The sequence below is a fragment of the Vanellus vanellus genome (genome assembly GCF_965231255.1).
Source record: "Vanellus vanellus genome assembly, chromosome: 1".
In the NCBI taxonomy this organism is placed as follows: Eukaryota; Metazoa; Chordata; class Aves; order Charadriiformes; family Charadriidae; genus Vanellus; species Vanellus vanellus.
Genome location: NC_138905.1, coordinates 65456134 through 65479835, shown reverse-complemented (window position 1 = coordinate 65479835; position 23702 = coordinate 65456134). Strand labels below are relative to the sequence as shown.

At 43.0% G+C, this 23702-nt stretch overlaps 1 protein-coding gene across 1 annotated transcript in view; it reads right to left on the bottom strand.

Moving 5' to 3' along the window:
- Window positions 1-6598: 6598 nt before the first annotated feature.
- The window catches only part of PTN (pleiotrophin), a 76557-nt gene continuing 59453 nt past the window's right edge, over window positions 6599-23702 (bottom strand). Inside the window, exon 5 of the mRNA XM_082495085.1 lies at window positions 6599-7049. Coding sequence (XP_082351211.1) covers window positions 6997-7049 — 53 coding nt within the window. The 3' untranslated portion in view covers window positions 6599-6996. The remainder of the gene's footprint in view (window positions 7050-23702) is intronic.

Below are 23702 nucleotides of genomic sequence, written 5' to 3'. Positions count from 1 at the left end.
ACACTTCTGTGTATTAGTTTATTTAATTCTTTATCGCCACTAAGAGCAAGTAAATTATGTTGATACAATTGGTAAACATATACATTCGCTAGAGCCTCCCACAATCCCACAGAGCTAAGGGAAACATTAAGGGATGTTACAGGATTAATGCTTTCATTCTACAATATGGATATATGGCTTTCATACAAGTTTAAAAAAATCAAAAAGGTAACACACTGCTAGCTTACAAAATCAATATACAAACTGGAAAAAAAAAGGAAAAGGAACAGGAAAAAGAGAGTAACCCATAAGAAGATATGAAGATATCATATAGCACTGGTTTAATAGATATATACAGAATTAGAAATCCATTGAACACAATATTCAGGCTTTAATTTGTTATTTTGACTTTCATTCTTTCTTTCTGTTTAACACCCAAACTACAAGTATCAAGATGATTTCTGTTCTACTTTTTTTTTTTTTCCCTATCTTTTTTTCCCATTTTCCTCACTTTTTATTGGCAGAGAAAAAGCCTTCTTCTGCCTGGCTTTGTATGCTTACACCTAACTGAAGCAGGTCGTCTACTCTGAAGCTTTGAACAAAGCCCTTCCATGTACTTGGTGTGACAGAAGAGAACACCACTCTGGTACCGAGTCCCACTGGCCATTTCATTGGCATGCGTTTTGCATTTCCCTTGGACACAGCTGTCCTTAAACTGATAGGCTGGTGAGTGGCAAGAAAACTAGCTCTTCGTCCTATATACTACTCTTGCAACCTTGTGCAGATAACAACACAGGACAAAAAGCTCTTTCGCTTCTACTTTAGCTTGAACACACGGCAGCACTAGTCGTGAGACACATTTTGAGTTAAGGATGCACTTTTCAACAAAGTTATGCTTCGCCATATATGGAGGGATATATATATGCAGTATGTACGCATGTATATTTAGAGAGTTACTGTGTCTGATGCCAACATCCTGATTAGGTGGTTTCTAGCCCCCCGTTGCAGCAGTACTAGCCTGCTTCTGCTTCAGGTCCCCTCAGCAACCACAACACACTCTGGATCATCAGAGCCATTTCCTCCAGCTGTAAAAATCTAGAAGTAGTATATAATTATGATATGGGAAGTGTAATGAATGACCTAATGAGAGAAGTTAAATATGGTCTTGTTGCCAGGTAGATTAGGGTGAGGGATTTCGAACAGTGTAATTAATTGAATGAAATTGGCTACAGGTAAGACAGCCCTGCAGAGGCTATCCATTTTCCTAGCTTTACATCCCAGAATTCAGGGCTAAAGCTTTTGTGCAGTCTTTAACTTTGAATGACCTTCTGAAATGGAAATACTTGGGAGCCTCTGTTTTACCTCATCAGTAAACTCATACATTGGACACATGCTTTCAGTTTTGTTGTGGGTTTTGTTTGTTATTGTCTTTTTTCTAAGAAAGGAATAAGAACTGTAGGTACAGTTTTTTCATAGGCAACTCACTCAAAGCCAAGCGATTTGAAGGCTAGGAGATACCTACTGAGTTTTTAGCCATCTGGGACTCCAAGACACTCCACATTTAAATGGCAAACTGCAGAAAGGGCAAAAGGATTGCTCAGCCCCACCAATGAGATAACAATCATTGAATATAATTGAATTCCCACGTTTTCCTTGAAATACCTCATTTCTGCTCAGGGCACAGAGATGAGGCCACAAGGCAGACTGCCGTTTTGAAGAGTGGCAGAAAGGGAACATTAGGAAAACGATTAGACTTCAGCATTGTTTAGTTTTGATCCAAAAGCACGCAAAGATTTCTGCTGCTATGAACAAGACTACCTAGACCTTCTCCAAGTGCAAACACCCATGGGCTGGAAGAGGCTCTCTCCACACTGCGCTTTGCTCGGGCAAGTCTTCCACTATCCCTGAAGCTCTATACAGGCACCATGTCTCTTCCCTTTAATCCGATGGTAAAATAAAACACAGTGGGAAAGGATGCAGCTTCTTGCCACCGTTGATATAGCTACGGTGTTTTTCTGTTTGAGGGAAGACACTCTCTCATCATTGTCTCTAATTTTTGTTCAAATGTTTTGCATTTCTGTCCCCTGGGAAGCCCCACCCAGGTTGAGCTATGACAAAGGTTTCAGCAACAAGCCACCCTCCCAATGAATCCAGGGAACCTCTTTACTCATTCCCCTATTTCCTTGTTCATTGCCATCTTCTAATTAATAAGTTGCTACTGTGTCTTTTAATCTTAGAAGGACACAATGAGACGTACCTGATGGTAGGGGATTGCTGGGGCTGTTTTGCAACAATCCGGCAAGAAATGGAGAATACAGCCTCAAGCATGAGGAAAGATCAACAATATCCACAAAAGTTTAGCTGAGAGGCAGAGTGCCGTAGCAGAATTGACAGACAACCTACAAATACTATCACAATCAGGGATGAGTGGGGGAAGGCAAACAACAGGTATAATCTGTCCCCGCAAAGGAGAGAACACAGTCAGAAACTCACAGAAGATGTCGTCCTAGAGAGTTTAAAAAGACTGAATATGAGATACCTACCCCCACTAACATACTGCTTCCCCTTCCTATAAGAATTTGGGAGATCTGAAAGACTACTGTGTCACGTCAAAATTGTGTAGCTCACCAATATTTTGCTTTAGAAAAGTGGCAGGTTTACGTTGTTAATGTTGTTGCAGTTCCTAGACTGAGGGAAAGCCGGGTTGGTTTTTGTCCCACCCTCATCATTGACATTAGACCAAGGAAACTCAGATAAATTTCCTCATGTTACGGGATTCCATTAAACAAATGGGAATGCTGCACAATGTTTATCTTTGGATGTTCCCTGCTAGCAGCATGGTTAGTTTCAGGGGTTTTATAGGCCTGTTTCCATAAACAGTCTCCATAAGTATTCACTTCCCCTTAGTTCATCCTAATGCTCCGTTTTTTCACTTGAATTGTCCACTGCCACATACCAACTGGTGAAGGATATACACCAAAGTTAAAGAAATACGTTGTGTGTTCTCCTATAAACTTCATAACTTACACTCCTAAACCAGAAAAAACAGACATAGTAGTGTTTCCTTTTGACACCGCCGCCTGTTGGACACGTTCTATGCAGGTTGGAGTGGGACTTGACTTCTCTGTAACATTCTACAGTTAGTTTTCATTAAGGCACAAATCAAGCAAAGCATAAAAACAGATGTGCCAGCCAGTAATCCTGCCTTCCCTACTCAAGGAGCACACAAGACATGTTGTACAAAATGCTCCCGGCTTCATATCTGTCTCTTCTTGACAAAGTCTCCAACGCTGTCTGCTGATATGTTTCATAATTATTATTCTTTCATTTCTTCTAATTTTTCTCCTTTGAAAAACAGTACAGCCCGGAACGTCATTATGGAATTAGAAGATGAGAATCAGTAAACCACAACTTAGTATCTACCTGAACGTACAACAAATGTTTTCCCTTCAGCCTCACCCAATAGTTTTGCTGCACTTAATAGTCTGTTAAATATGCCAGGCTGACAAGCAACGATTCTCTTTCAATAAGGGCACTTCTGTCAGGAGACAGGACAAAGTCAGAAGATGCCCCAAACTTCAAATATTGTTTTGAATCAAGATACACACAAACCTAATTGCTTAGAAGCATGGCTCAGCCTACTTAGAGGAAGGGATGGGAGCTATACCCAAATTCCCCTAAGTTTAAACTTGCTGGAATCCAGAGTCTGGATACAGAATCATCCTTAGCTGATGTTCAGCAACTCACCCCTCTCTTATCTAAGAGATCTGAGTGCTCAGAAAAAGGCTGTCATTTGGGGGATTTCTATCATCTCCCCATACCACATTATAGCTGCAGCAAATGAAGATGGAAACCACTTCTCGAGAGGGACATTCGCGAAACAAGCTTCAGTCAGTTAAACTAGGTAAGCAACACATCTATGCTAAGTCATTTTCCATTGTAACAGGATAGCACCAAGAGGGTAAAACACGTATTTCATCTGAAGTAGCCGCCCCCACAGCACTGTCAGACAAGCTTGCCCTCCCAAAGGAGGGAGGGTAGAAGATTAGAAAGCAAGTAAGGAGAAATTTCAGAATGACTTGAGTGGAAACTGAGCAAGATAGGTTGGGAAGAGGTTTTGTTCTCATACTTGCCTCTTGCTTTCTTGATAATATCACTAGTGAAACAACTGCTCCTTTTAGGTACCAGGTACCTCCTTTCAGAGCTGACCTGACTGACCTATTCTATTCAATCTTCCTCTGTGTTCTGCCATGAATTACTTTTATCGTCTCCTTCATAACCAGAGCTTCCACAGAATGTTTTCTGCTGGTTTCTTGGAAATTTTCTTCATTGTTTATAAACTATGGCAGATACAACTCCAATTATTGTCAACAATAAGATGCCAATACAGATCCAAACATATGTGGCCGAGTAGTACAGAGGAAGTGTTCTCCTGTTTCACACCCTTTGCTACCAGGACTGCTGCACTTTCTTCTGGTCCTGACATGGTATTTTTTCATCTGTTTCTTTGTTTTCTGTAAACTCTCTCCATGGAGGCCCTAAACCACCATAAGAACTTGACTGGCCTCCTTCAGAAACTATTAGGAATGTTCCTTTAACAAGCCAGATGGGCAATTATTAAGGGCCACAAGGTGTCAGAGGAAACACAGGGGAATTTATTTTCTTCTTACTCACAGAGGTGGAAATCAGAAGTCACATCTAAGGTTTGCTAAAGGACAGTCAAACCGTTGGTCTCAGCATCATTCCCAGCCCCTGCCAGCTCCCTATGAAACATGGACTAGATTAACCAGTGTAAGACAATGGTGCAACAGTGTTTGCACTCAAAGCTGAACCACTTTAAGTGAACTGATGCAGCATTTAGACAGACAAACCTTTGGTGAGTGAAAAAGCTTCTTTCTCCCTTTGCTTTCAATCAGACCTACCAATCCATTAGTTTAAGTCTGAGGCACAAGCACAGGTAGACCTGATTAGACCATGAACAGACCAAATAGCACCCAGAACCACCCAAAATATGAGCCTTTATGATTTTGGATTTGGTCATTGCACATCCACCACACGTTGGGGACATTTTCAACTATACCACTGGCTCAGGTATGTCAAAATAACAAGGACATCAACACAGACTGCAAAACACACCCAAGGAGTCTGGAAAATAACTGTGTGGTTAGTCTACCTTGAGCTATGCGCAGCCTTGGCTAGCTGGCTTCAAAAGGGTTTGGGAACTTCTACAGAAGGACTTGCCTCACTGTGAGTTCAGATCAGCCATACCCTCCGTGTGAAAAAAAAAAAAAAAAAAAAAAAAGAGGGCAAGCTCTGCAATTGTTACAAATGTTTTGCATAGAAAAGGGGAGTGATGTTAGTCTGGAAAAAGCCTCTCTGCTTGTCTACAAACTAATCCCAAGAGAGCGATGTGATTTACTGAGATGAACACACCCCGCTGCAGCTTCGCTGAAGTCAGTGAGTACCCACAGCAGTACGAGGGAGACTATTCCTCTTGACCAGCAGGCAAGCCTGTAGCCTGCACAAATGGCAAAGCTTATTTCTTACGGTTGAATTTTAAGTTTTAGAATTTAAAAGCGAGGATTTTGAAATTAATTTGGGCACTGAAATCCCTTATGTTTCCTCTAAGAAGTCTGGTCTGCCGGTTGTTTAGTTTGTTAAACAACCCTTTACCTGGGAAGAGACCAGCCCTTTGTCAGATCTTTTTTCTACTTTGTGACTTTTCTCAGGGCCTATTAGCATTTAAAATAGGTAAGATTGAACAAACTGAAAACCAGCTGGTTATTTTTTTCCTGCAGACCATTTAAAAAAAATCACAGAACTATTATTTTGACTGAGCTTTTCCAAGGTCTTTTTGCTTATATAACATTGGAAGAAAGCAAAAGGTACTGGTTTTATGTTTCCCTTCCGCTTTACTAACAGAGAAACAAAAATTAATTTCATTCCTATTGGTTTCGAGTCCCACAAACTGTCCCTTTTTTAGTCAAAAACATGAACTATCTCAGGCAGTTTCCAAACAGATTTCCTCTGTTACTTCCCACTAGACCTAACACTTTTCAACCAGCTATAATTAAAATCAACAGGAAGATTCCCAATGATACAAAAGGGAGTTGGACCAGGCTGAATCACATCAATTTCAGCTAGATTTTTGTGAAAAGGATATTCTCCCTTCTGGCAAAATAAACAAATAAAAGAAAGCATTCTTCATCTTTGATAGGTAAAACAGAGGACACTACCATCCACCAGCACTGATATGCTAAAGAATGGAAATTTTTGCTATCATTCCACTTGGAAAAATCATTGCTAGAAAATTGTGAAAAATTAGGACTCTTCTGTGTCCAACTGTTGAAAGATTTCAAAATTTTTACTGCCAACATCCAAAATACCGCCAAGGATAGGAGTGCTACTGGTTTTTACCCGGAGATGGTGGCATTTTGGAATGAACATCCACCATGCATCAAAAAATACTTTATGCCTGTAAATACTCAACAAAATGCCCCCATCCTTTCCTTAAACAAACAATTTCATATAAGTATCCAGATGTAATAAGAACTTAAGAAACAAGTCTGGGTTTTTTTTTTCAGATATAAGGTCCCAATCTTAAATATAATTGCATCCAGCCAAACTCCTATGTTAACACAGGGCACCACTGGCTTCAGCGGAGCTCCACACAGGTTCAGGTTCTGCTTGCATGGAGTAATTACCAGATTGAGACCTATGGCGAGACTTGAGAAAAAAATATTTTAAAAACCTCTACATTGTTCAATATACAATAGACATAATTTTCTAAATGAGTTTGGAGTCCTTTATTACAGGCCTCTAAAAATTGTTGTTAGGGTTATACATTAAAAATACTAAAGTAATAAAAAAAGGATTTTTTTTCTGTGTTTGCTTGTTTCCTTCTATGATACCATTAAGCTATAAATAATTTTAGGATAAAATGCCTAGGTATAAATGAAACTGTTAACTGATCGTGTTTGCTGATGTCCCTTTCTCCCATTGCCCAAGTTGGCTCCATTAATCCAGCATCTTCTCTTGTTTCTTGCCTTCCTTTTTCTTCTTCTTGGATTCTGTCAAGAAAACAATAACCACAAAAAATTAGCATCTAGCAGCCACTGCAATATATTTCATCCAGTACCTCTGAAAAACGAAACAGAAGGAAAAGGAAAAAAAAAGGCACAGCTGAGGCATTAGGGAAGATGGAAAGGGGGGGTGCATGTCCAGTTCAGAACCCTTCCAATCTGAGCAGCTGACCCTGTTTGGCATGCAAAGCATTGTCTCAGGAACTTGCTTCGAAAATAAGAAAACAGCAGGCAGCTCCTGGAGAAACCGGGTCACGGCTCAGTGGAGAGCTGGCAGAAAGCTTTGCACACACTACCCACACACAAACCCCTCCCTTGCTTCCTTTCTATGTCATTGTTAGTCTTTGGCTTTCTCTGAATATGAGAGCAACTCCAGAGTGCGGTGAGAAAGCTCACTTGTTTCTTTAGCTTCTCCATTGCCAACCCTGCCCCCTCTGTCTGGGACAAACACCTACGTACGCTTGAGAGGCAACTGAAGTTTGGCCTGGAGTCACTGGAGCACGGTCTGTCCAGCCAGCTGGTACTGATGGGACAGGGAAGGGACCAGGGAGCATCTGATTCTCTGATTAATTTGGGGCAAATAAGGGAACAACGTGAAGGTGCAAGTGGAAGTTTATATATCATACTACCATCTGCAGGAACTTTCACTGTGCTATAGGGCAGTGTGGTGTTCTACAGGTAAAGGAAATTCACAGAGGGACCTAAAAAACTAAGATGAATTAAAAGGATTAGGTACTCTGTATCACATGTCACCTTGTAAGGGGGGCAATAACAGCTGTCACTGGGAACGTGAATAAATCCTCGTGGATACCACCACAAAACACAGCAAAACAGGTACTACATTGAGACAGAAACTGAGTTTCTGCGAATCACCTTTCCTGGAACCAAAACAGCAAGCAAGTAGACCCATGTTTGCCTTAACCCAGATTTCACTTTCCTCTTTTGAATCCTGCCTTTGTTTCCTCATTCTCAAAAAACACCCCACCACCACCCCCCACCCCCCCCCAAAAAAAAACCAAGCAAAAAAACCCACAAACCAACAAAAACAATCTCAAGTTAAATACCAAATATCACTATGAATGAGAAGACAAGCACTTGGCTCTTTAGGTGGTACTCTTCTTTGTGAATGGGACTCTTCTCTCTCTGACCAGTTTGCATAACACAGACAGTCAAGCAATCACCAGCCCTGATAAAACCAGCTTACTTCCATTAAAGCCAAGGCAACTACACTGACATCTTTCAGCTATGGATATGGCCAGGGTACCTTCAGCAAAAGGCAGACTTAGGTTACCACATTTCTCTGATGGTTGTTTTTCCTCTTTATTAGTGTTTCAAAACAACATTCTCTTCTTCAACTTTTTCAACAAGACAAAAATTGCTTCCAGTAAAACTTTAGTCCAAGCAAAATAAAATACCTATTTCACGTTTAGTCACATAATCTGCTCTAAAATCTCTTTCCCTTAAAAACTTTGCTTAAATTTAAAGGGATAATAGTTTAAAATGAGAAGTAACTTGTTTTCATTTGAAAATGTGAAAATGAACTATTTCCCCACCACCGCCTTTGTATGTGTGTGCATGTGTGTATGCATGCCTGCAGTTTGGAGCCAGTCACAGAATCCGGCACTATTTTATGACCTGTCATTCCAAAATGTCATTTTTAATTAAGTTGATATCTAATTTGCTTTCAGCTGTAGCTTTTTTCTCCCTATAAATTTTCTGTCTCCCCTCCTATCCTCTTTTACCCATGTCCTCCACTTCCTCTAATTTTCCCTCTGTATCACTGAGCCTCCTGGATTCTGTATTGATTGTGCTCTCTCTCGCACTCTCTCTTCCCCCCCCAACACCACTTTGTCTGAAAGAAATAGCAGTATTTTATCAATCAGACTGGCACTTGAATCTGTAAAATGTATTTAAACCCAGCACAAGCAGAAAGGCACTCTGCAAAGTTCAACTAAGTTTACTAAAAGCAACGGAGACATATGAAAGTGGGCTGACAACTAACAGGACTCGACTGAAGAGTCTGTGCAGTTCACAGTAGGGGTGAAGTCACCACCAGGAGAAGGTTTCTGGTCTGCAGTTGTATGATCGCATCAGGTCCCCATCCTCAAAGACTGTTTGCCTTGCACTTGACTTGAGGTACCAGACAACCCACTATTTATTCATTTCCACTTGGCCCCAGTGGGTCTATATCTGCTCCTGTTAGCAAAGGCTCAATCCTCCCTCTTGTCTACCTTGTGATAATCTGCATTATCACCCAAACTGCCAAACCCTACAAAGACAAGCGATTCTGCTTCGCACCTCAGCAGATTAAAACCCTCATGTGTGGGACGTAATTCCTCACACGCTAAAGATGATCATACCACTACAGCTTAATCTTTCAGACAGGTAAGCTGTATTGATGCAAAGCCCATTTGCTCTGTGAAATGACATGCACCCCCAGGGTTGTGGCAATATAAAAAAAAAAAGAAAAAAAAAAAAAAAGAGAAAATTGCTCAAATATTTCCCAATCCTTAGGCTCTTTTAAAAATCCTACCACAGACACCAATTCCCAGGTACTGACCTATGGAAATGCTTCTATTCATACTCTCATGCACAAGTCAGTTCACAGCTACCCTCCACCTGTTTTGACTATGCTCAGGCTACAGACTGTGGCTAACAAAGTACAATGGTGCTTTAAGATGTACCGCGTTAAAGTTTTCTCATTGCTCAGACCTACTCTTTGCATCTGTGTCATTCAAGTTTTCATTGTCCTCATCTCTGTTCCCCCTACATGACTATTTCAACTTTTATGACAGGCCACCAGGTCAGCTCACACAGCCACACTGTCACCCTGATCACTTGGGCCAACAGTGCCCTTCCCAGAGTAACCAGGTTTGACTGAAATGGTCGCCGTGCCCAGCAGTGCCAGTGCTTGAAAGCCCTGCCTAGTTGAGAGTACAAAGCCAGTTATTTGAAAGCTCAAGACTCCCATAACCCCAGCACCAGCTGTAGCCATCTACCAGTTTAAGGAAGGAAAAGATCCCCTAGATACAGTCTCCAATAGCCCCATTCAGATTCCTATTCCATACATGAAAATTACCAAAATTCAATTCATCTTAGCACGGATTGAGAGCAAGACCTTCAGTTCAGCCATTTCCTAGCAGGCTTCTTAACGTGGTCCCAGACTGCCAACAGAAATTACAGCAACCCATCAAGCAGTGCCCACTGAAACAGCCATTACAACGGGGAAGCCCCTATTGCTGCTCTCGACATCTCACCGGCGCTGCAAAGCAGCCCGATCTCAGCAACGCTCACCGTTGAGCCAGAAAGAAGTAAGAAAAGCTGCACAGTGAACAGGGACTACCCTGAGCAGAACGCTGCCGCCTGCAAGCGCTCCGGGTCAAGAGCAGCCTCCTTCACCTCACCTACCTGATTAATGAGATATTTGCAAAGACAGAGCTGTGGGATCTGTGCATCACCTGTGCGTTGGCTACAGGGAAAGTGTGTGCTGCAGACAAGTGCTAGCAATAACATTGGGAGCCACTATGACAAAATGACTTGACCAGATGAAATTCAGGTTTGCACCAGCCCAGGCAGAATTTTAATCTGAATCTACTCGCTGCGCCTTTTGCTTTAAAGCTAGGTGATCGGGTGTTTTCAGTGTTGAGCCGGACACCAGTCGGAGGTATCTTCATGAGCTACCTACAGTAGAGTTCGGGATCCGGAATGGAAAGAGCAAAGCAAAAAGCAGGATGAGAACCCTGGATTTCAGAAAAGCAGCCTTCGGCCAGTTCAGGGACTTGCTCAGCCAGGTTAAGCGTCTAATTGCAAGAAAATTATCCTACAGGCCACATCTGGCTCGCGGGCCAAAACCGGCAACACCTCAATATAAAACTTTATGAAAGGTATATAAATACAACTTATATTTGCAGTTAAGCACGTTAATTTAAATACATTAAATGCCTTATAAAAAGTATTTCTCCTACAGGTACCAATAGTGGGGTGAGCACAGAGGTGGGAGCGGGTGCTCTCTCTCACTGTCTCTCAACGCTTGAGGGGAGCGGGCCGTGCAGCGGAGGGGACGGACGAGGGTAGATGTTTGCTCACCGCTCCAAGTGTGCTGTGTGTGTTATTGCCCCAGCCAAACTGTCCTTCCACCTCCGGCACGGCTCAGCACACAGCCACACTGAGGAACGCAGTGGCAGAAGTTATGCCTTATCCACTCTGGACCAGGCTTCCTTCACCTCCAGGAAATGCTCATCTTTCCCATCCCTGTGCATCCTTGCAGCAAAAGTACTGGAAGAGTGAGCTACATATGCTCTGGAATATTAATGAGAATGACAAAACAGTGCTCAATTTTTGTGTCTCTTTTACAGCATACGCTTCCCCGCCCTCTCTCTTATCATAGTGAGAGGCTGCCTAGCAGCGTCCTTGCTCAGATGGAGGTCCAAGATCCCGGACCAGGGCACATGCGAAGAGCAAACTCAGAATACCCGGCAGTCCCTGCAGAGCGCAGCAACCAAGCACTGCACAGCCATCCCGCTCCCGAGCACTTCCAGCGAGATAAAAACACCCACGTAGCATTGTACAAATAGCCCTGCGAGAGCGAACTGTGTCGATGCACACAGACTGGATTATCTAATCATTCGTCACCTCAATAACCCTATGAATAGTTGTACGCCTAAGAATTATTCATCAGGATTAAAGGCTGTGTGGTCATGAATTAGCACCGGACCCACTTCTGCGGGTCCATGATGACTGGTAACAAAAATTCCACCGGGGATCTTATCAAGTAAACAAATTAGTTTGATAAGCAGAACTTTGTGTGAGTTGGAATGGCAGCAGCCCTCTTTAAATAGTCATCTTTATTCTGGAGCCTCATTCTTACTATGCAACCAGCAAAGGAAAGCAATTATGTTGAACAGGAGCCGCATACCATTTGAAGCCAATCTTAATGTATAAGGCACAAAAGGGAAGTAATTACATTTTAATGGGAGCCAAGATTTGTAAGCCAAGATTTGCAGGTATTTATTTTCATTTGTTGAGAGGAAGGTAACAATTCACTCATGGCACTTCTGATCTCCTATATATAAATACCAAGCAGTGTCCCCAAAAGCAATATAAATCATTTGAAACAGCAAAAGCTGTGCTGATGGAAGGTTAGAGTGAAGAATTTCAACACCAGGTATTCAGGGGACAGTTTTCCCAGGAACTAGCACTCAGTCCCACTGAGTACAGAGGAGGGCAAGTTTTCTAAAGGGCTCTCTACCTCTCATTGGGGCAAATTTTCCAAAGCACCTAGTTGCTATGGTGGTGCAGGGCAACGGTGCCATCGGGCCCAGGGCACCTCCAAATTTTGGGGATGAAACGTCAACCCATGTGGAAGGGAGCAGTCTTGAATTTGACAAAGCCAAGGATTTTATCCCTTGCTGAAAAAATAAAAAAAAAAATCACCCTAGTGAGGTTCACCCTGCTATCTAGGAACAGAGGCCGTACTCTCTTGTGATTTCCATGACTGTAGAAACAAAACCCTTGATTTCTGAAATACCCTTTAAATATGGTATTTCTTCTGCTTCCAGAGAAAGAGAATCTTTGATGGCCATCTAATTCCTTTTCACCATATTTTTCTGCCTTGCATAAAGCATTTATGCATTCCAAATGAGTTTTAGAAAGAAAAACTACATTACAACAGCAATTTTCTTCCAAAATTAATTCTTCTGACAAGCCTCTTTGAGAAACAGACAGCTCTACTGGATGGAAAAAAAAGCAATACTCCGTTAGCTAAACAGCAGTAAAAAGCAACTTTCCAATGACTCAATGATATTGATATGACTTGATACAATACCTGGACTTGTGCAAAGCATTTGACACTGTCCCACATGACATCCTCGTCTCTAAATTGAAAAGACATAGATTTGATGGATGGACCACTCAGCTGAAAAGGACTTGGCTGGATGGTCGCACTCAAAGAGTTGTGGTCAATGGCTCGATGTCCAAGTGGTGACCAGCGATAAGTAGTGTTCTTCAGGGTTCAGTATTGGTACCGGTGCTGTATAATGTCTTTGTCGGCAACATGGACAGTGGGATTAAGTGCACCCTCAGCAAGTTTGCTGATGACACCAAGCTATTTTGAGTGGTCGACATGCTGGAAGGCAAGGATGCCATCCAGAGGGACCTGGACAGGCTCGAGTGTTGGGCCTATGCAAACCTCACGCAGTTCAACAAGGCCAAGTGCCAGGTCCTGCACATGGGTTGGGGCAATCCCAAGCACAAATACAGGCTGGGCAAAGAATGGATTGAGAGCAGCCCTAATCAAAAGGACTTGGGGGTGTTGGTGGAGAAGCTCAACACGAGCCGGCAATGTGCACTTGCAGCCCAGAAAGCCAACCGCATCCTAGGCTGCATCAAAAAAAGCGTGGTCAGCAGGTCAAGCAAGGTGATTCTGCTCCTCTACTCTGCTCTTTTGAGACGTCACCTGGAATACTGCATCCAGCTCTGGAGCCCCCAACATAAGAAGGACATGGACCTGTTGGAGTGGGTCCAGAGGAGGGCCATGAAGATGATCACAGGGCTGGAGCACCTCTCCTATGAAGACAAGCTGAGAGAATTGCTGTTGTTCAGTCTGGAGAAGAGAAGGCTCCAGGGAAACCTTATAGCAAGCTTCCAGTACCTAAAGGGGGCCTACAGGAAAGTTGGGAGGCACTCTTTATCAGCGAGTGTACTGACAGGACGAGGGGTAATGGTTTTAAACTGAAAGAGGGTAGATTTAGATTAGATAGCACAAAGAAATTCTTTAGTCTGAGGGTGTTAAGACACTGGAACGGGTTCCCCAGAGAAGTTGTGGATACCCCATCCCTGGAGGTGTTCAAGGCCAGGCTGGATGGGACTTTGAGGAACCTGGTCTAGGGGAAGGTGTCCCAGCCCATGGCAGGGGGGTTGGAACTAGGTGATCTTTAAGGTCCCTTCCAACCTAAACCATTCTGTGATTCTATGACTTTTACTTCATTAATATATTACAACTGATTATATCCCCTATACTTTAGCTCTGTTTTGCTTAATGACTTTCTTTCGTTGTCTGCAAGTGTTTCTCAATTTCTCCATTCTTCTAGTCACTCCCCTCCCGCAGGTTTTGTTCTGCTTCTCACTTTGATAAAATTCCATTGTGGACACACTTGGATTTGTTCCCAGTTGAACATAAGATGGATCCAATTCAAACCTAAAGGGTGGAGCTGCACCATAGAAGCCAGGAAGGCACACTGCAATGTGTCTTATGAATGGGGAACAGTTAGATTTATGTCTGTAACAAACACTAACGTAACTGACAAAGAAATGGAGCAAAGAGCCACTCATGGAAAAAGTTTCACTCATTTTCTTTCTCATTGGAATTGCAGGAAGAAATAAATGCAGAGAGAAAAAAAAAATCAATCCAATTTATTCTAAAACCATCCACAAAGCTCTGAAATTATCTTAGACAGCCAGAAGCCATTGCTTGAACCTGACTTTTGGATGTAAGACCTAAAAAAAAAATTCATCTTAACATCCTTACATAAAACTCATCAGGAACTGTAGGAAGGGTGGTTTTTAAGTGGTAATTTGTTGAAATCAAGAATTTTCATCAGAAGGGTTTGATTTTGGCAATTTCCTTCATTCAAAAATTTGGGGGAGAAAGTTTCAAAACTGCCTACACAGAAACACGTGCATTTTCTGATTTTGCTAGATAGTTTATTTGTCCAAAGGCAAAGATCAGGAAAGTTTAATCTCATTTCCTTTAACTCTGGGTCACATGTAAGGCTTCGGAAGATTGCAATGGATAAACTTTTCAAGCAAAACCTGTTTTGCAACTGGAGACTGCTTAAGGGGTCTGGCTAACAGGAAAGTGATTTCCAGAACTATCTCACTTGGCTCTCCTGTTTGCTGCTTCTTCCCATCTGCCTCTGGTACATTTGTACTGCTGCTTCTGTAGAGCATGGACTTTCTTACTGTTCTTTGTCATGTTCTCTGCTCAGCAGAAGAGGGACCCAGCCCCAGCTGGCTCTTCAGCCCTCGGTCTGTGCTGTACACAAGATCCCTCTTAATGCCAGCGAGACAGGTGCCGGCACGGACTGATACATTCAGAGTTTACTCTCTGCGTTCACATGTCTGCAGGAGGTTGCCAAAACCAAAAAGTATTAATAATCCATTTGGAGTTTGGCATATACCTACACAGCAAAAAGATCCGAGATCTGTAATACATATATTATCTATAAATAGTTATTTAGCAGAATGTTGTTTGTGATATACTGTGAATAGAGACTCTTTTATTTAGTTAGGTTCTGAAAAGAGGGCACAAGCATTTCTCAGTTGTGTTTTCCGCGTTGCCTTAGACAGGATCTACCCTCAGGGCATGGGACAGGGACTTGGCTTTGATCAGTGCTCCACACTCTGAAAACTCACCTGTAAAACTTTCAGAGTAAGCACAGATAAAACAAAAGATAGAGAGATGGTGACGTGGAAAATAAGATGGAGGGATAAAGAAGGGGGGGGGGGGGGGGGGGGGGGGGGGAAGAAAGCTTGAAAGGGAAGGAAGTGAAGAAGTAGAAAAGGAAAGGACAGGACAGAAAGGAAGGAACTGGGCTTCCTCTCTGTTTCACTGCTGGGAACAGTAATGAGTGTAAACATTTGCTGATGGCATATCTTTTACCACAGCAAATCCCACAGCTTCAGGCATTTTCACGGCTCAAGGGCACTGACTAATGCCAAGGAGGCTGGACTGCTCTTGCAAGCCAGGAAAGTGAGACAATGAGCGTGTAACAGAATTGGCACGCACACGGCCATTTAAACTTTCACCCACAAAGGTCTGGACTGAACCCTAAAAGGAGCTCCTGCAGGCACAAGAGGGTTACACAAGAACATTTGACACATCCAGTCTTTCATCTTTTGGGGCAGCATATAAAAAAAAATAATCTGAAATACAAACCAGAGGGTGAAAAAATGAAACTTTCCCATGAAGCTTCCCAGCCTTTTTCTTTTCAAACACACCTGTAAAACCTGCAGAACAACCAAAAATTGTAACATTCTTTTCCAAAAAATATTTCTCTTTATACCTCTCCTACAAGCATTTTCTGCTCCCTGCAATCAGTGTTGTCGCAATCAGATTGGTATTATGTTATAATCTGACAATGCCTGCAAATTCTTTATCCAAACAGTATAACTTTTCAAAGGTACAAAAGCAGTCTCAAGGGAGACTATACTGCAAAGCCTCCAAGAAACGTAAGGAAATGGAAGCAGAGAAAACACCATTAAAAGACATCCAAACTTTATTAGTTATGGGCTGCACTGGCAGCTTACTAGCAGCTTGAGGCTGGTCCGCACCGTAACCACTGTGGTGTTTTATTGGCCTTATATGGCTTACTCTTGCTCCCACTGAAATTGAGAAAAATTGTATTTCCTCACCTTACGGCAGCAAGAAGCCCAATCAAAGAGATATGTCTCAGAGCCTAAAGTTTCCGGTGAGCTTTACTCCATCTTGAAATAACAAGATGTTATCATCAACAAGAATAACAAGCCTTGTCCTCAGACCAGCAAGGTGCACAGGGAAATATAACCAAGCATTTAGTACCCACTCTCACCCCTCTGGACCGCTGTTTCTTCTCTTGGTTTTCACATTTCTCAGCTCCGTAAGGCATAAATTATTCATGGCAAAACTGCCTCTCACAATGTTTATGCAGTGCTTAGTACAATGGCACTCTTTTTCTGCTGGGGCCTCTGGGCACTCATGCAATACAAATAATCACGACGATAGTAACAATAATAACAGCCAGCTATACTGTTCCCACCGGGCATCCGCTGCCAGTGTCCGCCCCGCAGAGCTCACATCACCGCATTTCACTGCGGGCTCCTGGTCAGTGCCGGAGGCCATTCTTCAATAAACCTGCCTCATCCTTTAAAGCAAGAGAAAAACCTCCCAATTTTGCCTTTCAGGTTTTTGTTTAACTATCACAGCTGTTTCCTAATATGAGAAAATCTCTCATTTTTATATCTAATTAGTTTGAGCAGATCCTATTATTCTGCCTCCTGAAATACTAATTATTACGCTAGCTGCATGCCTGCACGACTAATGAGTTACGTTAAAGATGGGGAATTCTGAAACGTACAGAGGGAGACACAGCACGAATGTGATGCCAAAACAGGAGACACCAGCATCTTTCAAACAACAGAAAAATCACAGTCCTAACAAGTCATTTCTTCTCTCCCTGTGTCCTCTCCAGCTACTCTTTAGAAGCAGACATTTTGTTGCTGCACACAGGCAAAGTTGAGGGAGGGCACCCCGGAAAAAGCAGATTGTCCAACATGCAAAATGGAGTGGGCCACAGGTGAGCCTTTTGTCAGCGCAGCACCCAGTCTGCCCGAGCAACGAATAGCTGCGTATCAGGAGAGCAATTCATTCAGACAACGTCACTGTCGGCTCCTTGCAGCAGCCAAGTCACCCTGCCAAAGCCCAGTCAGTCTGTCCTGGCAGTGAGCTGTGAGTAAGATGTCCTCGCCGCAGGTAGAAGTCAAGGCTGCCACTGTAGTGCTCAAAACCCACATGTTGTTTTCTGCTCCTGGCACCAAATGAAGGATGGGGATCTACCTGCTCATTAACCGAAGTCCAGCTCTATGTTTTGACACCAAGCTCCCCAAGGCGACACAAAGTAAATCAGTGTCAAACACTGTCTTAAGTCCACTGAGATTACTAATGTCAAGACCAAAGGCCCAAGTCAAAGACTGTAGTTCAGACACTCACCTTGAAGTAAATCGTCACATTCTGATAATTGTAATTGCAGACTGGGAGAAAAAGGGAGCAGCAGCTACTAGTCAGAGCATGAAGCCAAGAGTCAACAGCTCCTAGCTGAGAGCCCGGACCTGCCGTTGATACTGTCTAAACCTGGAAAATCACTTAGCCTTTCTGACTTTCAACTATTACTTTTCTTGAAATTGTACTTCCTCAGCACCAAGGAGGATTAGCTAATTGCTACCTGTAAAGACTGCTAAATAAAAGAAACAACGTAGTGCAGATGATTGCTTATTCTGCGCTAAACTCTTAAGTAAAGCTCTTCAAACGATATGAAATTATTAAAAGCACACAGAGCATAGTCTTTCCTCCACTGCAGCAGCACGCATGCCGTGCCAAACGCAGGGAACTGCACTGGCACCTTGCTAAACTCTCAAATGCTACACCTCATCTGCATTAGAGGAAAGAGATTACAGCCATTAACAACGCCGGTAGGTTTTGCCTTCAAGTGAGAAACCTTTCCAAACACTGCACCTCGTTGGAAGATGTGATCTTTGGATGCCACCCCATTAAAGAGAACAGTGGTGTAAGCAGTGTTAACGATTGTCAGCCTTAGTTGGAATTGTTTTCCTATGGGGCAAGGGCTGAGCCAGGATGAAGTAATTCACAGATCAGATATACTGTAAATTGATAAAAAGTTGGGAAGGGAGATTTATTAAAAAGAACTAAGTACAGCTGGGTGAAAAAGCTATCGGAAAGGAGCATAATTCAAAAAATGAAGGGTACATTGCAGAAAGAGCAGGCAGACTGCTTATTCTATTAAGTTTTATCTTAATCGGAAGAACAAATCGCTGAAAGTACAAGAGTTATGGGGACAGAGAGAGGAAGAATGAGAGTGACGGAAAGAGTGCAAAAAGAAATAAAGCCCATCAGGCAACCCAACCCAATAAAAAAATAAATTCTCAGCAGTTAAAGCAAAATGTTTCCTGAATCCTGACAATACCCCATTCTTTTACTTTCTGGCTGGCTGGAACCCGAACAACCATCCATCATGTTTGGGTGGTGGTGAAGTGGGCCAGATGGAGTATGTCGGAAGCGTTTTCTGCTCTTCAGTGCAAGTTGGCCATTAGAGCAGCCACTCGACAGAAGTGCCTGAGTCTTTCACATCTGTCAAGATAGTTTAGGGAGACCTTGAACATCCCTGGCCTTGCAGACACCGATTAGAATATGCAATTGTGTGTGCTAGAGGAGAGGTGGCTGCCTCCGCTGGGATTTTGTGATAAAAATTATCCTTTCATCCTTTCCAGCCTTTGTGACAGGCTTTCTCATGACCTCATCTGTGTACTAAATACACAAACCACAGTGTCTGGGATATCACTGTCACGTTGCTGACAATCTCTCTGTCCAAATGCACACTATTCAAGAACGAATGACAGTTTTCACCCTGTGTTAACTACACTTCAGCACAGCAGCCCAGGACCAAGCTATTGTCTTCCAATCTGAGAACACCTCAGCAAAGCTATGGAGAAAAGAGCTCGTCAGAAATCCAGATAAAATTCAAATTCCCCATTCATCACCTGCTGTCCCCCTTAAATCCAATATACAGCAGAGTTTCTCTAATAATTCTCCTCTTGCAAGCAGTGAGCTCCAAAATGTCCAAGTGTCACAGACTACAATCCATACTCAGATTCAGCTGCTCAGAAGTAAAAATACTGAAACAGAGCAGTTACTAATAAGGAAAAAAAATACATATTTTTTTTTTTTTAGTTTCTGAAATAATGAGAGTGCTTCAAAAAGATTTTTAGGCTTTTCCATGAATGCTGACTAATGATAAAACAACTCCATAAGAACGCTCGTTTATGAGGCAAGCATTGATTCCCAAGGTCAATGAGTATCTGCTGGTTTAATTTAGCTGAAGTTTTCCCACAGCTCATAGAGGTTCCTGGAGAGCCAAAATATACTTTTATCAGCAAAATCTGCAAAATTATGACCCTTGGGATTTTTCTGCAGGTATAATTTTCCTTTCTGTTAAGCATAGATCAATCTCCTATGAAACAGTAGTCATCTTCAAAATAGTTAGGTGAGAGGAAAGAGACAAAGGATTCATCCTACCAGCAAAGTTGCTGCGTGGTTATGAGCTGGAAGGATGGATAAGCAACAGCAGAGCAGCAGTTACAGATAACATTAATTGATTTGCATTTTTCTCCAAGAACAGAGAGAGTGAGGAGTAACTTCAGACACCAAGCCACTCTAAGGAAACGTGTCAGGTGAAATCTGGTATACAATATTTCGTTGGGCAAGCCTAGATGAAATAATCTGCTTTGCCCATGCACCTTCTTGGGTTCTTAACTAACTTCATTAATTAACTTTTTTAAAAAATACAAGAGTCGGGGAGAATAGTAAAGATCTCAGATAAAGATATCTGCTCCACATGCAAGCGGTAATCAAAAGAAAAACAGATTTAGGTTAATTAGTGGATGTAATGAACAATAAAGGAAGTGTTATAATGATATTTTCTTTTTCAACACAAATCTGTAGAGGACACATTTGAAATAATGTGTACAGTCCAGTCTCTTCATATCAAAATTGATTTTGCAATAATAGAAAGAATTTAGGTAAGTCTAGTAGAGAATATTCTTATTGTGGATATAAATTGTTATACAACAAAATATTTAAGTCTGAAGTTTCAACAAGTGACAAAAAGTAACAGAAGATATATAAAACTACAATTGTTTGAAGACGCTAAATAGGGGCATTTACTCACCCCATTTACAACATGAAATCGAAAGGAAGAGTGGTGTAATGGAGAGGTTACAAACACGACCTAACAGAAGGAAAATTTCAGGGCGTGGGAAAGAGGGTTAGTCAGGAAAATCATGAAAACAACCCTTTTTCTGATTATACTAGTATTTTTCAGTGCAATATCCTCAGTCAGTTCACATCTGCTTTGGGTACTCCCAACCTATCGCTGCCAGAGCTGTATTCAGTGATGCAGCTCTTGAAGCAGACACCAGTCAGAAAGGTAACGGGTTAGTGGTAGAAGAGATTCCTGTAATCAATAAGCCCCTCACTCGCTGTTCTGCTGCCAAAGCTCCCAAATGCCAGAGAGCCACTGCCCTGCTACTCCAAGCAATCACAGTAGGAACGTATGGCACTTGACCGGTGTTTACAGGTCTAGCTGCATATCAACACAACCTTATGCAACACTGTGCCTCAGAAGAAGATTGCTGCTTCCAAATACTGCATCATATGCTTTTTGTCTTGTAGCCTTGAGCCCTTGGTGTGAAGCTACGGGTGAAACGGGAGGCTAGTATGTACCTACAGTCCATTCCAAGTGCTCAGACAATAATCTAGATCTTACTTCTGGTCTCCAAAGAATTAAATTGGGTCCTATTCTAACTACAGATTGACTGCAGTTTAATTTTTCCTTTATCTAGATGCGGGTGGGGACTTTTACCTCCAACCTGTCACTTCCTTCACCTCAGGAAGAAAACAAATACTCTCATTCCATCCAACATGCCAACACTCAGTTTTTTAACTCAGAAATAAAGTTCAGTAGGGCACAACATTTCACACAGTCCTCATCGGCTTGACCTGATTTCTTACTCTAGTTCCTCCTACTGCTGCCAATCCCCTGTCCGGTGTAGCTTCCATGTAGTTATACCCACAGATCCGCAATATGGATTTCTTACTGTTAGCTCGGGGCGCAGGCAGGCTGCGAGTGTGTGACTTCCATGCGTGCTGCTCCTACTAATGCCAACAGCAGACGAACGAGCAGGTGGCAGGCAGGAAGATGCCGTGAGATTCCTAACACAAATCAGGAGAGCAGAATTTCTGCCCACAGTTATTGTGATCACAAACCCACGTTTGTGCCTATTTCTCCTTTTGTGTTCCTTCAAATCAAATGAAGTCAGGTTTTCTAATAAAGTCAAACCACATTTGCTGCAGTCAGTCCCAATCCGAGTTTCAGTCTCAGCAATAACTCACTCATATCTAGAATCCGTTAACTCCAATCCAGCAATTTCACAAGCTCTGCCTTTAAAACTACAACTTGAAAATGACCCTGTGCCACCCAACAGCACTGCTCTCACAAAACGATGCTGCACCAACACTCTGCTTTGTCTCCCTCTCCCCTCTTCTCACAGCCATTGACAGAATACACTAACTCAGCGGGAGCAGAGCAAAGCAGAGGGCTACTAGCGGCTCGAGTGGCAGCAGCCTTCTGGCAGCACAATAGGAAGCTTCATTCAATAAATTCCCGAATGCCACTTAGGCATGGAAACTTACTCAAAAAAACCCAAACAAAAAGAAAAAGTCCTTCCCCCCCCAAACTAATAAACAATACAATCATACAGCTCAAAGCCCTTCCTGCATCCCCATCCAGTTGCTTCCACCCCCAAATGAAGATGTTTATCGCTGCCAACTCAACCAAGTCAGCTGGTCTCTGAAAATCTAGTTGTACCCTTTCTGCTTCACAGCTTGTCATTATCTACGCAGGTTCTAGACTTAGCGCTTAGCCGAGAACCCCATGGACGGGGCACAAGGAAGACCAGTTACGGCTCTACTGACTGCAAAGCAGAGGGATGCACGCACACACACACAAAGGGTCTGCAACCTCATCAGACATGTCCCCGGTTGCACAAGCAGAGCAGGCCACCTGCAGCTACTCCTCAGATCAATGGTGCACCACCATCCACAATTCGAAAATTGCTTGTCCCAGGTGCACCTGTCACTCCTAATCACATTTATTTTTATAATTATCCCAGTATTCAGAGCCTGGAATGTGTTAAACCTAGCTGGTTTTAAGCAAACAAATGCCAGGGTAGCATAGCTTGTATAATCCACTTAAAGCACTTTACTTCTGTATCTCAAACAAGATCTCACAGTTTTAGCTCCCACTATAAATCATCCTACATACATAACACCTGCTACTCCAACAAAAGAGTACATTAAAAGGCTTTAATGATTGGAAAAAAAATAAGTTTGTCTAAGGGACACCTGGAAACACAAATGGAGGGCATATGCCTTTCTGTGGACTAGAAATTACGCTGTCACTTGCATCTAAATAAGACATATACATTCTGTACTCTCCTTCCTGCTATCTTTGAATAAAGAATACAGAACCCCAACGGTGCAGAACATCCACATATTTCAGCGTGCAGTGAGCAGAACATCCCTTCAATACTACCCGTTATATTGGGGTGCATGGCAAGGTTTTGGTAGTGGGGAGGCTACAGGGGGGGCTTCTGTGAGAATCTGCTAGAAGCTTCCCCTATGTCCAACAGAGCCAATGCCAGCCGGCTCCAACAGACCTGCCACTGGCCAAGGGCAGGTGGTGGTAGTGTCAAGTGATGGTGGCAGCGCTTCTGGGATAACAGTTAAGAAGGGGAAAAAAACCCTGTGCGACAGCAGCCAGCAGAGGGGGGAGAATATGCGAGAGAACCAACCCTGCAGACACCAAGGTCAGTGAAGAGGGAGGGGGAGGAAGTACTTCAGGTGCCAGAGCAGAGATTCCCCTGCAGCCCATGGTGAAGAACACGGGGAGGCAGGCTGTCCCCCTGCAGCCCATGGAGATCCACAATGGAACAGATATCCACCTGTAGACCATGAAGGACCCCACACCAGAGCAGGTGGATGCCTGAAGGAGGCTGTGGCCCCATGGGAAGCCCACACTGGAACAGGTTTGCTGGCAGGACTTGTGACCCCGTGGGGGACCCACCCTGGAGCAATCTGTTCCCGAAGGACTGCACCCCATGGAAGGACTCATGTTGGAGAAGTTCGTGGAGAACTGTCTCCTGTGGGAGGGACCCCACACTGGAGCAGGGGAAGAGTATGAGGAGTCCTCCACCTGAGGAGGAAAGAGCGGCAGAAAAAACAAGTGATGAACTGACCTCAACCCACATTCCCCA